This window comes from Tursiops truncatus, chromosome 5 (assembly GCF_011762595.2).
Source record: "Tursiops truncatus isolate mTurTru1 chromosome 5, mTurTru1.mat.Y, whole genome shotgun sequence".
NCBI lineage: Eukaryota > Metazoa > Chordata > Mammalia > Artiodactyla > Delphinidae > Tursiops > Tursiops truncatus.
This window is the reverse complement of record NC_047038.1, coordinates 85,229,000-85,243,790: the sequence shown is the minus strand read 5'-3', so window position 1 is coordinate 85,243,790 and position 14,791 is coordinate 85,229,000. Positions and strand designations below refer to the sequence as shown.

The 14,791-nt window shown below is 34.2% G+C and overlaps 1 protein-coding gene across 7 annotated transcripts in view; it reads left to right on the top strand.

Annotated features, from left to right (window-relative positions):
* Positions 1 to 14,791, top strand: part of CENPC (centromere protein C) — an 89,799-nt gene that overhangs the window by 29,328 nt on the left and 45,680 nt on the right. For 6 of the 7 annotated variants that reach the window (XR_004526687.2, XM_019928103.3, XM_019928106.3 and 3 more), the window contains 3 exons: positions 2,292 to 2,577; positions 3,820 to 4,035; positions 7,382 to 7,992. Coding sequence is in view for 6 of the 7 variants with exons in the window: in XM_019928103.3 (XP_019783662.1) it covers positions 2,292 to 2,577; positions 3,820 to 4,035; positions 7,382 to 7,992 (1,113 nt within the window). In the remaining variant the exon portion in view is untranslated. The remainder of the gene's footprint in view (positions 1 to 2,291; positions 2,578 to 3,819; positions 4,036 to 7,381; positions 7,993 to 14,791) is intronic. The other variant, XM_019928105.3, reaches the window with a different exon arrangement.

Genomic DNA, 14,791 nt, shown 5'->3' with positions numbered 1-14,791 from the left:
TAGATCATATGGTAATTGCATTTTTAATTTCTTGAGGAGCGACCAAGCTATCTTCCATAGTGGCTGCATCATTTTACATTCCCACCAGCTGTGCGCAAGGGTTCCAGTTTTTCTGTATACTCACCAACACTTGTTAACTTGTTATTTTCTCCTTCCCTCCCTCCCTCCCTCCCTTCCCCCCTTCCCATCCTAATGGGTGTGAAGTAGTATCTCATTGTGGATTTGTTCATCATTATCGTCATTAGGGAATTTTAAATTAAAACAACAGTTAGATACCACTACACAGCTATAATGGCTAAGATCCAAAAGCTGGGTCTCTTTTGTAACTCCTGTTTCTTTGAGAGTTTCTGTCTTTTCATTTGTTTCAAGAGAATTTATAATTGAACATTAAGACATTTTTATGGTGGTTGGTTTAAATAAATTCTTGTTAAATAATTCCAGCATCTGATTCATATTGTCCATTTGCATCCATTGATCGTATTTTCTTCTTCAGATAGTGTTTTTTCTTTTTTAAAAATTTTTATTATGATGAATCATTTTGATTGTATCCTCAACATTTTGGTTATTATGTTAAGGGACTCTTCACTGTATTTCAGTCTTGTTATAGTTGCCCTGTTTTGGTTTAATGTGAAGGCTCTTGCCTATTTTTGTGGAGTTTATTTCCAATGACATTTAAGTGTTTATAGAGTTCTAGCAGTGGTATTTTGGTTTGTTTCATTTTCTGATGCTACAGGGGATTCACCACATTATCCGTTGTTGCTTAAGGCTTGAGGTTCCTAGCAAATACACCTTCTTCCAGCTTTCAGAGTTCTGTTATTATTGTTTGTTTAAGTTGTACTTAAAGGGAGAAGCAGGAGAAAGTGAGTCTATGTAATTTTGTTCCAGAACCAAAAGCCATTTTGGCTTATTTTAAATTTTTAATCTTTTCTTTTTGAGAGTATGAATCAGTATGAGTACTACCCAGCCATTCTACTTTTTCTTTGATATTTGAAGGTTAAGGGTTAAGAGAATATATATTTCTCTTTATATAGCTATAAAGATATATGTGTATAATATATATTCTCTTTGTATAGATATAAAGAGGTATGTGTATATATTCTCCCTATATATACATATATTTCATATAACTATATATGTATCTGTTCTATATGTATATGTGTATGTATATGTATAAAAGTGTGATCATCTAGCTGCCCTAGTTTACCCAACTCTTAACCTAAAGATTGAATCTCATAATTTCTCTAGGATTACCTGTTACTTATTTTAGCTATGTAAAGATTTATTTAAATCTTCAAAAGAATTTTTATTTTATTGTGGTCAGAACATTTTATTTTATTTATTTTTAAAAATTTTATTTATTTTTGGCTGCATTGGGTCTTTGTTGCTGCGCACGGGCTTTCTCTAGTTGCGGCAGGCGGGGGCTACTCTTCATTGCAGTGTGCTCATTGCGGTGGCTTCTCTTGTTGCAGAGCATGGGCTCTAGGCATGTGGGCTTCAGTAGTTGCAGCATGTTGGTTCAGTAGTTGTGGTGCATGGGCCCTAGAGTGCACGGGCTTCAGTAGTTGCGGCATGCGGGCTCAGGAGTTGTGGCACACGGCCTCAATAGTTGTGGCTTGTGGGCTCTAGAGTGCAGGCTCAGTAGTTGTGGCACATGGGTTTGTTTAGTTGCTCTGCGGCATGTGGGATCTTCCTAGACCAGGGCTCGAACCTGTGTCCCCTGCGTTGGCAGGTGGACTCTTAATCACTGCACCACTTGGGAAGTCCCAGTAAGAACATTTTTACATGAGATCTTCCCTCTCAACAGATTTTTAAGTGTACAATAGAGTATTGTTATGTATAGGCACAATGTTGTACTCTAGATCTCTAAAACTTATTTATCTTGAATAACTGAAACTTTACACCTGTTAATTAACAACTGCGAATTTCTCCCTTCTCCCAGTCACTGGCAACCATTATTCAAATCTCTCCTTCTCTGAGTTTGACTATATTCAAATCTTGAATAAATTTACTATATCAATAATATTAACTGTGAATTTTCTCTGTTTGAGGATTTTATTCATTTTAGAACTGTGGAGCATGGACCAAATACACCTTTCAGTTTATTAATTTCATAAATTAGAACTCTTAAAGTACTTGTGTATTTTAATCCTAGATCTTTGATTATAAACTTAATGACCTGTGAGTCTTCTGGAAACTTTCTAATGAAATTGTTGCCATATTTTAAAAAGCACATTTCGTTCTAGTATTATTATTTAAAGAGTTTTCAATATCTTCATGTAATTTTCTTCTAGTTCAGGCCCATGAGGTTCATCAGGAAATTTTGGCAACTGATGTTCATTCTAACAATACATCTGACTCGAGAAAAATGTCAAGTAAAAAACTAAAAGATCATCACAATGAAGCTGATGAGGAATTTTACTTATCTATTGGCTTACCTTCTGATCATCTGGATGCAAAAGCATCTTCATTGCAAAAGACTATTCCATCTGTTGCCCAAAAGAGAGAGACCTATACTTCTGAAAATTCAGTAAATATGCTGCCTTCAAGTACAGAGATTTCTCATAAAACCAAAAAAAGGTGAATTTTTGTTTATTTAAAAGATATTAATCTTACTATAACTATTTTATCTTATGTTAAAAAGTGAGTAATTTAGTCTTTTAGGTATTTTATAGTAAGTATTGAGGAATATTAACATGTTTTGAGAAAAACATATACATTCAGTATATATTCAGTTTATATTTAATATGGAAGGCCTTAAAGTGTTCATCAGAGACGTTTGGGGGTAAATTTTTCTGTGGTCTTTGGAAAAGCATGTTTTTTTCTTTTTTCTTTAAGATTTTTATTTTAAAATACTGTAGACATACAGAAGATAACAATAGGCACTCACATATTCAGATTTGACATATGTGAATATTTTGTTATATTCAGATATTTTTCTTTTTAAAAAATGTTTTTTATTGAAGTATAGTTGAATTACAATGTTGCGTTAATTACTGCTGTACAGCATAGTGACTCAGTTATACATATATATACGTTCTTTTTCATATTCTTTTCCTTTATGGTTTATCACAGGATGTTTTTTTTTCCTTATAATAAGTTTTCTATAACTTCCTAAGAGAAACAATTTGTATTTTCTCTATGTTATTTTTAATTATAAGGGTAGGTATATATCAGGTCATCTCAGGGTAGCAAAGAGTAAGTTTTGTTGAGGATGAGTTGTGGTAAACCCACATCCATTTCTTGGGGCTTTCCCTTTGGCCTTTAAGAAGCAAAATAGATTGTTCAAGGTCCTTTGGTATTGGGAACCTCTGCCATGAGTGTAATATCTTTCTAGGGTCTTGTGTGATTCTTGGAGCTGAGGAGTTAAGTACATTCTAAGATTTTGCTATTCTGTGATCTGCAGCTCAGAATCGAGAGCAGTGGCATTATCTGGAAGCCTGTTAGAAATATAGAATCTCAAACCCTATGCTAGACCTACTGAATCAGAATCTACATTTTAATAAGATTCTCCAGATGATTCAAATTCATATTAAATGTTTGAGAACTAGTGTTCTAAGCTACACATTTCTTTGTTATATGATTTAGCCATTCTTTTTCTCTCTTATTTTTTTCTATCAACAAATACAAAATTTAATTTTTCTGAGCAATTTGCCTTGTGTATGTTGTGTAAGAGAAACACAGCAGCATTTATAATTTTTAAATAAAGGCCCACTGGAAAATTTTGTAAGCAGTTGTATTGTTACTGTAAGGGAGTTCAGGAATACTTATAACTCAACAAATGGTGGGAACATTCATCATGTCTTCCTTTTAACCTTTTAGGTTAAACTTTGAAGATAAAGATGATTTGAAGAAAGTAGAAGTAACGAATAAAGTATCAGAAATAGAGGATAAAGTTTCAGAAGGACCACAAGAGAGGAAACAGTTAGGAACATCTCAAAAAAGAATACAAGATTCAGAATGTGAAGATCAACCACAAGCTAGAAAGAGTTTTTCAACATTGTTTTTAGAAACTGTAAAAAGAAAAGGTGAATCCAGGTGAGTTATTAAGAAATGGTCCACATTTTTCTTTCACATTCTTTGAACAGTATCTAAGGATTCTTAGTGATATTTAACTAGAAGTTAATCTTAATTGACACAATTTTTAATTGAAATTATGTCTAACCCATAAGGAGAGAGTAGTTTCTTACCAGTAAATTAATTCCAAAGCCATCATTTAAGGGATATTAAATTAGATGTGAAAGAAAAGTTTATTCAGCTTTCATTGCTTCTGTTCATCAGCACTTTCTAGTACGTATGAGATCAAAGAATAAAGACAGTATTTAGAAATAAAATTATGTCAGGGTGCCTGTATTTCACTGTTAAGTGTTTTAAATATTTTTTCTATTTCTTTTGATTGTGTTAGTAAAAGGATAGTCCTAAAATAAGTTTTAATCTGTTTTTGCTTACTTAAAAACCTTCAGTGGTTCTACAATATCCATACAGTGATTCTTAACTGGCTGCACATTAGAGTTAACTAGAATTAATAGCAGCTAGGGTTGAGAAGCACTGGTCTACAGAATAACTTGAGATTTGTCAGCTAGTATTTAAGGCCTTCACTGTCACTAGTGAACTGTTTCTACCAACTTGTCATACATATTTGCAGTTGTCCTGGCTTTGGCGTACCTTTTCCCCTTGTCGTATGCCAATTTATATTTTATTCTAAGGTCCATGGTTGTAGGCTTCTGATTTTTTCCAAGTCCCACTCCAGTGTTTTTTAAAATAGTTCCTTGCCTTGTATTATAGTTTAGCTATTTTATATATCTTTCTTAGTAGGTTAAGACATAAGCCCTTCTTTCCAGGAGTTTAGTTTCTTTTGTATTTTCTGTGAGATCTATCAGAATGCTAGTGAATATATTAGGAAGGTTTTATAAAAAACATATTGAGTGAATGAAATTCCTCTTTGGTTCGGTCTGTGTTCCATAGTTGACTCCTCCCTCCCCCTACCCCTCCAGTCTTCCTCCCTCTCCCCTCGCCTTTCTCTGTGTGTGTGTGTGTGTGTGTGTGTGTGTGTGTATATGCAGTATATATATATACATATATATATGTGGCATCCTTTATCCCTTGTATGGATGTTGTCCCCATAATCTGATAGAAATATGTTACACTTAGGGGCTAATTATATCTATGTCCAAAAAAGTAATTAAGTATTTTTTAATGTGCTGTGTTTTTTTTTTGAAAAACTAGCGAGTAAAGTGTATGTTTAATTGCTGTAGCCAGATGTAACTACTCACTATTACTTGTGCTTTCCTGCTCCGTTTCTGTGCTTATGCTCTTCCTTATGATTGTCTTTCTTGTATTTCCTCATGACCAAATCATATCCATTCTTCAAGATCCAACTCAAATGCTGCAGAGTCTTTCTTGATTTTTTCCACCTAGCCCAGAAATTTACATTTCACAGTGCTGGAGGCTGGGAAGTCCAAGATCAAGGCTCAGGTAGATTCACTGTCTGGTGAGGCTTGCTTCCTGGTTCATGGATGTCTATCTTATTGCTATAACCTTAAATGGTAGAAGGTAGTGAGGGGGCTTTCTGGGGTCTCTTTTATAAAGATACTAATTCATTCATGAGCCATTCCACCCTAATGACCTGATCACTTCGTAAAGTCCCCACCCTCAAATACCATCACGTTGGGGATTAGGTTTCAATTTGTGAATTTTTGAAGGATATAAACATTTGATCTATAGTAAGTGTCAAAGTTGTTTCCTAAGGATAGCTTTGGCTTGAATAACCTTGAAGTTATGGAAGTCTCTTTAATAGAGGAGTGGATTTAGAGAGTTCTTGTTGGCTGGTTTCGGAAGGCTTTATTTTTAAATACTTAGCATTACTTCTTTAATATATAGAATTAATAGATATTACAGATAACATACAATAAAGCAAATTAAACATTTATATCAGATTGGCTTTTTCTTTAAGTGCTGAAAAATAATATTTCTGTTTAAACATGGTCTTCTATTTATATATTATGTGGTCTATTTATATTGACTTCGCTTTTTTATTAGATTTTTTAGAGTTTTCTAATTATATAAACTTGTAAGTCTACCTATTAGAAGACAGTATATTTCTTAGCATATATGTGTATAAATTTTTTACATTATAAGGTTTTATCAGGGGTTTGAGATTAGGGAAGTAGAGAAGGCATTTTCATTTTATAATCTTTTTTTATATCTTAAAAATGAGAAAAAAAACTAGACATGATAATCCAGTTCTTCCATTCTTGCTTTTCTTCTACTGTGTATAAAAATAGTTAAGCATCCTTACTCAGGTGAAAAAGGCAGAAACAGGAGTGTATATGCTGGCTTTGGAATTTGGATGTTTACCCTAGGTGTTTATTTTTGCATATTCACTCCAATATGTGGTTTGCTCAAAACTGTTGTCATAAAAAGGAGGGAAATGCAAAATGACTCCATCAGATTACCATCTTTTGAATAATTCCATCCTTCTTTAGAAAATTTTTCCAACTAATTGGAAGAGATGCTGTGTAAGCCCAGTGTGCTTACCTTTCTAGATACACTTCATTTATTTCTATACTCTGCTTACAGTATTAAAACACTATGAAAATGTGTGAATTATCCAACTTGGAGTGAATTTTTACATCATATAATTTAGTCTGTAATTTTGTAGTGTTTTATTAGACTATTAGACTAGAAGGTATCTCAGAAATAATCTTGTTAAGGGATGTTAAGGGATTCAGGCCCCAAGAAACATCTATATAAACAAAATATAACATTATATATAATAATGGCATGCATTTTTGTACTGTAAGTCAATGTATCTGGGCTATATTTATACATCTCTGGGTTTTATCTGTTTAATGTATGTAATGAATAGGGGAATGTCAAATTAGTTGATGCAGTAGAGATTCCTTCCAGCTCTAAATTTCTATGATCCCATTAGTGTAATAAATGAGTATGCTCAGATATTATAGAAATGTAAAAGGAGGGAAGGGTTTTTAAAAAAAATATTTATTTACTTATATTTGGCTGCGTTGGGTCTTAGTTGTGGCACACGGGATCTTCCGTTGTGGTGCACGGGCTCCTCATTGTGGTGCATGGGCTTCTCTCTAGTTGTGGCGTGCGGTCTCAGTAGTTGCAGCACATGGGTTCAGTAGTTGTGGCCTGCAGGCTTAGTTGCCCCATGGCATGTGAGATGTTAGTTTCCTGACCAGGGATCGAACCCACATCCCCTGCGTTGAAAGGCGGATCCTTAACCACTGGACCACCAGGGAAGTCCCAGGAAGGATTTTAATGGGGAAGGAAAAATTGAGGGGACATGTGAACTGCTCTTTAAAGCAAAGGTAAAAGCTTTACTTTTTGAGCTATTATTTATTGTAACATTCTGTTTTAGTTCTGTTGTTAGGCATATAGCAACTGCTCCACCTCATTTATCTCCTGCAAATAATATGAAGTTATTAGAAGATGAATTTATAATTGATGAATCAGATAAAAGTTTTGCCAATCAACCATGGATTACTATACCAAGAAAGACTGGGCCTCTGAAACAATGCACAGTATCTCCTGCTGAGAGCACTGTACTCCTTCAAAGGAAGAAGTCAAGAGAAAAACATGACAGTGTATCATCTACAAGTTTGAAAAGTGGCAAACATCCTGGTAAAGCTCACCCAGTAGAGAAATCTCAGTCCTCTGAACAAAAAATACTGGGTGGGAGTTGTGCTTTGATAGATGAAATGGAAAATAATTGTAAATCTTCAAAATATGAAATGTATTCTGAGAATGCAAAAAAATCATCTGGAAACAAAAGGACTATAAAACAAAAACGGGGAACAAAATTTAAGGCCAGTGTAGTTGAAGAACAAGTTGACATGGAACAATCTAAAGGTAAAAATATAAATATATCACATACTGCCCAAGACAGGTTCCAAAGAAATTCAGACCGAAATATGGATGAGGGTGAAGAGATAAGTGTTCACACTTCCAAAAAACAGTTGCTACCTCTGGGTAAGTATTTATATTTATATGTATAAATACGTATAACGTGAGTATTTATATGTAATGTAAAGTGGTAGAATATTATTCTACCACTTTGTGTTTTTGTGATACTCCTATTTAGCTTTGGGAAGTAGGCAAAGTAAACGTAAATCTATACAGAGCCTCAAAAGCCTACAAACTCTTTTCTAGAATCTCTTTATTTTACATATAATTCAACTCCAGGTCAACTCCAGGTCACTTGACTTTTGTGTAGCTTCTAAAATGGCAGCATATATAAAGGGAAAAGTAAAAGGTAAAGAAAGGCTTAGTAAACCAGGTAGTTACCAGAACACAAATAAGACAGCATTATATATTCTTGAGGCTTATTAAAATATAAATTGGGAAAAAATTAAGCTAGTGGGGCTAGTTCTTGTAGATAAAAGTTAATACTCTTCTATTCCATTATTTACTCATTATTTATTTATTATCCAAACTGTGACATTTGAGAATGGGAGAGGATGTCAGGACAGTAAGCATAAACTGGGATTGTCCTGTCAAACCTGAAATATGGCCACTCTCCTTATGTCATCACTGTATAGTGATTGAGATTTGTAATGGTGACACTATCATGAAGAAAAGATCAATTTGTGCTTTTTGTATCACTTTTTTTAATTGAAGTATAGTTGTGTTTCAGATGTACAGCAAAGTGAATCAGTTATACATGCACACACACACACACACATATATTCTTTTTCATGTTCTTTTCCCTTATAGGTTATTACAAAATATTGAGTATAGTTCCCTGTGCTATATAATAGGTACTTGTTGGTTATCTATTTCATATATAGTAGTGTGTATATGTTAATTTCCAAACTCCTAATTTATCTGCCCTTCCCCCCACCTTTCCCCTTTGGTAACCATAAGTTTGTTTTGTATGTCTGTGAGTCTATTTCTGTTTTGAAAATAAGTTCATTTGTATCTTTTTTTTTTTTTGGTAGATCCACATATAAGGGACATTATATGATATTTGTCTTTGTCTGGCTTACTTCGCTGAGTATGATATTCTCTAGGTCTATCCATGTTGCTGCAAATGGCATTGTTTCATTCTTTTTTTATGGCTGAGTAATATTCCATAGTGTATATATACACACACACACACCACACACACACATTATACATCACACCTTCTTTATCCATTCATTTGTGGATGGACATTTAGGTTGCTTCCATGTCTTGGCTATAGTAAATAGTGCTGCAGTGAACATTGGGGTGCATGTATCTTTTCCAATTACAGTTTTCTCTGGATATATGCCCAAGAGTGGGATTGCAGATCATATGGTAACGCTATCTTTAGTTTTTTTTTAGCATCTTTATCGGAGTATAATTGCTCTCTTTAGTTTTTTAAGGAACTTCCCTACTGTACTCCACAGTGGCTGCACCAATTTACATTCCCACCAACAGGGTAGGAGGGTTCCTTTTCCTCCACACCCTCTCCAGCATTTGCTATTTGTAGACTTTTTGATGATGGCCATTCAGACTGGTGGGAGGTGATACCTCATTGTAGTTTTGATTTGCATTTCTCTAATAATTAACAGTGTTGAACATCTTTTCATGTGCCTCTTGGCCATCTGTATATCTTCCTTGGAGAAACGTCTGTTTAGATCTTCTGCCCATTTTTTGATTGAAGTTGTTTGTTTTTTTGATACTGAGCTTCATGAAGTGTTTGTATATTTTGGAGATTAATCTCTTGTTGGTTGCTTCGTTTGGTCCAGGATCTGTCCCAACATAGAGCCCATATTTTCTCAGCTGTATCAAGAAGTTTTGAAATAAGTGAAAACGTTTTTGGTGTTCAAATGGAAAAACTGTTATTTAATGGGGAAATTTTCTTGACCAAAAATGTTTTTGCGCCTGCAGGTTCTAAATATACTATACTCTGTTGTGTATATAGAGGGAAGAGAGAGTATATTAAAGCACAATATTTAAGCTAGTTTTTAATTTAAAAAATTCCACTTTAATATAGTTACCACTCAGTTATTTTAGCTTTCTTTTTGTATAGTCTATAACATAGACTTTATATCACCTGAAATAATAGTTGTCAGACTTCAATTTTGCCTGTATGTGCCTTTGCATATTTGAAAAATTCTGCTTAGAATAGAAGGAAAAGTGACCTATTTTGTGGCCCTCTTATAAATGTCAGACATGCACCACATCTTTTTTATTGGAATTATTCTTTATTTTTTTTGCTTATTTCAGTTTCTTGTTAGCAGTTGTTCATTTTAAGGAAATACAACATGGAGAATCTGACTAAACTGAAGGTGATAGTTAACATTACAAGAAAGCAGTTTTCTTCCTAGTTCTTTAAGTAGAATATGAATTCACAAAATTTGAAGCTACAAAATTTTGATTTATCTATAATTTCTTAGGAAAAAACATTACATCAAGAAAGTGTACTTGCAAGATACTCTCTGAAACTATTGTTAAAGACTTATTGAGTACTTGCTATATATTGTACACTAATTTTCATGTATATTAAATTTTTCTTATCTAGGTTCATTAGTGAATATAGCATTCTGTATTAATTTTCTTTTGCTCTCATAACAACTTACTACATACTTAGTGGCTTAAAACAGTACACATTTATTATCTTACTGTTCTGTGAGTCAGGAGTCTGAAATGGAATTTACTGGGGCAAAATCCAGGTGTTGACAAGGTTTTTTGTTCCTTTTTGGTGGTTCTAGGAGAGGATCTGTTTCCTTGCTTTTTCTACCTCCTTGAAATCACCTATGTTCCTTAAATTATGGCTCCCCTTTCACATCCTCAAAACCCGCAATGCCAGCCTTTTTATTGTTTCAAATTTCTCTTGCCTCTCTTCCATCATCCCATCTCTCTCCCTCTTACCACAGCTTTTAGGGATACATGTCATTAGATTGGGCCAACCTGGATAATCCAGCATAATCTCACTATTTTAAGGTTTATAACCTTAATCATATCTCTACAGTCTCTTGCCACGTAAGATAATATTTTCACAGATTTTGTGATTAGGGTGGGTGCATCTTTAGGAGGCTGTTATTCTGCCAACCACATCAGTTTTCAAAGACTAAAAATATTGAGATAATTTAATTCCAAAGATATTTTACTCTGAGGATAATTTTCCTTTAGTTCACAAGCACTTGACATACTCTCGTAATGCCTAAACTGATGACCTGGATTGAGCAAATTAACTTTTCTACTTTTGTTGTCTCACAGGCTTCTCAAGCTGAACATGCTGGAAACTAACTTCCTCCAAACTTCTTCCTCCTCTCATTTTCAGTATCTTCATAAATGGAGCCATAATAAATCTATTAGCTCAAGAAAGAAATCTGATTCATCTTTAGCTCCTGTTTTCTTTACCTAGCAAACCATATAAGTCAGTAAGTCTTTTGACTTCTTCCTAAGTAGCTTTCAAATCTGTTATTTCTCTCCATTCCTCCTGCTACTCCCCTTAGCGAAACTAGAGTAATTTATTTCTTAGAGTATTGTAGCAGTTTATGCGTATACCCTCTCACTTTTCTCTTCCTCTCCAGATTCATCTCCTGGGTTGCTTTATAATGAAATTTTTCCAGTTCCATGAACAGACCACTTTCACAAGTGGGCCTTTAAATATGCCCTTCCTTTTTTTTTTTTTTAAATTAATTAATTAATTTATTTTTGGCTGCACTGGGTCTTTGTTGCTGCGCACACGCTTTCTCTAGTTGCGGCGAACGGGGGCTACTCTTTGTTGCGGTGCATGGGCTTCTCACTGCTGTGGCTTCTTGTTGCGGAGCACGGGCTCTAGGTGCATGGGCTTCAGTAGTTGTGGCTCGCGGGGTCTAGAGCGCAGGCTCAGTAGTGCTGGCGCACGGGTTTAGTTGCTCCGTGGCATGTGGGATCTTCCCAGACCAGGGCTTGAACCCGTGTCCCCTGCATTGGCAGGCGGATTCTTAACCACTGTGCCACCAGGGAAGCCCTCTTCCTTTTACTTAGAAAATTTTTCCTAAATATACTCTGGGTTCCTTACCAAACTTTGTACTCGATTTAAATATCACTTTACTTGATAATTATCCCTCAACCTGGTATGTTCCTATATTTGCTCTAATAGCACTCTTCATTTTCAGACATATAATTACTTGCTGAATTTGTCTTGTACTCTAGAGTCTGGACTGAGAGCTCCATGAGAACAGGGACTATATCTGTCCTATTCCTAAAATAGCCCCTGTATCTTAGCCTTAGCATTTCTGTGGGTCACTGGAATATATTATCAACAGTGACAGAAGTATTACTCTATTTTGAATGAATATTTTTGCGGTGTTTATTTAAAAATGCCCACCTTCAGAATCCTATTCCTGTACATATAAATATACAAAATTTTCTAAAGTAGTCACCTCTTTTCTGGTTGTTTCCCTGCTTATGACATATGTCTCCTCAGTTCTAAGTCACCTCTCTTCACATTACCAGCTGTTTCATATATCAGCTTTATTTTCTGTATGTGTTCCTTTTTTATTAGTTTTCTAAATTTGTTGTCATTCAGTTTTTAACCTTTCCTGATCTGGAACTGGATTCTGAAATGATGTTCTTAATTGGTTTGTTTTTTACTTTGTAAGATTTTTTTTTTCCTATATCACTGTCTGAATAAATCTTTGATGATAACATTTTCCCCCTCACATTCTTTTGCTTTAAATCATTATTCACATTAGTGTTTGAGTCAATTCATGAACATGGACAATAATCTCTGTCATCATAAGCACCTCTCACTTGTTAGAGCAGTTCCTGAGAATATTTTTGAGAAGCGTAAGGGAGGAACAAGAAGGGAAGAAATAGAAGAAAAGAAGTTGGAGAAGAGAGATGAGATTGGAGAGGGGCTGGAAAATGATGCTCATCAGTGAGGATTCTTGCTGTTGTACAAATAATTCCTTAAACTACTAATCACTGTCAACCATGTTGAAAGTTCTCATTCTTGCTTTAGTGTTTTGTAAATTGACTCTTTATTATTTTCTATATCTACTCCCTAAAAGATCTTATTTACTGACAAGGTTTACTTTGTGGTAACTCTTCTAATGTCTTCCATTATCATCACTTCGAAAGTATTGGTTGATACTATTAAGCATAATATTGGTAAAATAGATTATTTTCTTTTTTTAATTAAAATTTTTGTGCCTGGTTCAGTATAATTAAGGTGAATGTACCTTATAAGCATGAATCAGTTCTCTTTTATCAGTATTTTATCCCAAATTTAAAGTACTGCCAAATCCTGTAACTTATTCTTAAAGTAGAATCAGAGAGTGATACTGCTCTCCTTAGAGATTCAAATTCATGACAGAATTTGGTTCATTTTATCCTTTATCCCTCTACTCCCCAGTCAAATTTAACTGGGAGAATGACTAAAGCACCTAGAACAGTGCTTTTCATATTTGCATGTGCATTTGAATTCACTGAGGGTCTTGTTAAAATACAGATTAATAAACTGATTTAGTAGGTCTGGGGTGGGACCCAAGATTCTGTATTTGTAAACAGTCTATTCCAGGTGATGCTGGTATAGCTGGTTTGTGAACCACATTTTTTTTTTTGTGAACCACATTTTGAGTATCAAAATTTAGATAGTATCTAAAATAGCTCATGCTGGGTAGCAGTTTTGCCAGTATCACTGCCTAGTGAAATATAGGCTTCAACCTGAATTCATTATTTTAATGCGTATTTATTGAGAGCCTGTGTACCAGACATAATGTTATATGTTATAGGTAATAAAGACGACTAAGATGTAGTTTTCATTCTAGCCTAATTGAGCACCAGCTAACTTCTGATACTGTAATATTCTGGTTCTCCATGTTCTTTGTTTGATTTCCTTCTGTATCTTTTTATTGATTACTTTTTCTCATTTCATCTATAAATTTTGATGACGGTCTCTATATTTCCCAAGTTTAATAGTTTTCCTTCTGTTCTTCCTTTACATTCATAACTTGAGAACATTTTTTCTTTGCATTAGATATCAACTCTGTCTGAATTAGTTCCCCAAATTTACCTTCTTAGTGATAGCTCTAGTCTTGTATGTCCAGATTTCAACCCCTATTATGCTGTCCTTTCTTCTTTTTATTCTGTATAATTTAATACTTAATTATGTGGTTATATGTGCCTACTCTGTTGGCCTTATATACTATTTTCTGTTTTTTTTCTTCCAGTTTTATTGAGATATCATTGACATACAACACTATATAAGTTTAAAGTATACAGCATAATGATTTCACTTACATACATCATGAAATGATTACCACAGTAAGCTTAGTGAACATCTGTCATTTCATACAGATATAGAATTAAGGAAGTGGAAAAAAATTATTTTCCTTGTGATGAGAACTCTTTGGATTTATTCTCTTAACAACTGTCATACATAATGTACAGCAGTATTAATTATATTTATCATGTTGTACATTACATTTCTAGTAATTATTTGTTATAATTGGAAGTTTGTACCTTTTGATTGCCTTCATACAATTTTCCTTCCACCCCTACAACCTCTGATAACCACAGATCTGATGTATTTTTCTATGAGATTATTTGTTTTTGAAGTATAATTGACTACAACACTGTGTTAGTTCTTGTCACACAACATAGTGATTCAGTATTTCTATACATTTCAAGCTGATTGCCATGACACATCTAGTTAAGATCTGTCACCATACAAAGATGTTACATAGTTATTGATTATATTCCAACACCATATGTTTCATACCCATGACTCATTTATTTGCAGCTGGAACTTTGTACCTCTTAGTTTCCCTCCCCTATTTCTTTTCTTCCATATCCCCTCCACATGTTT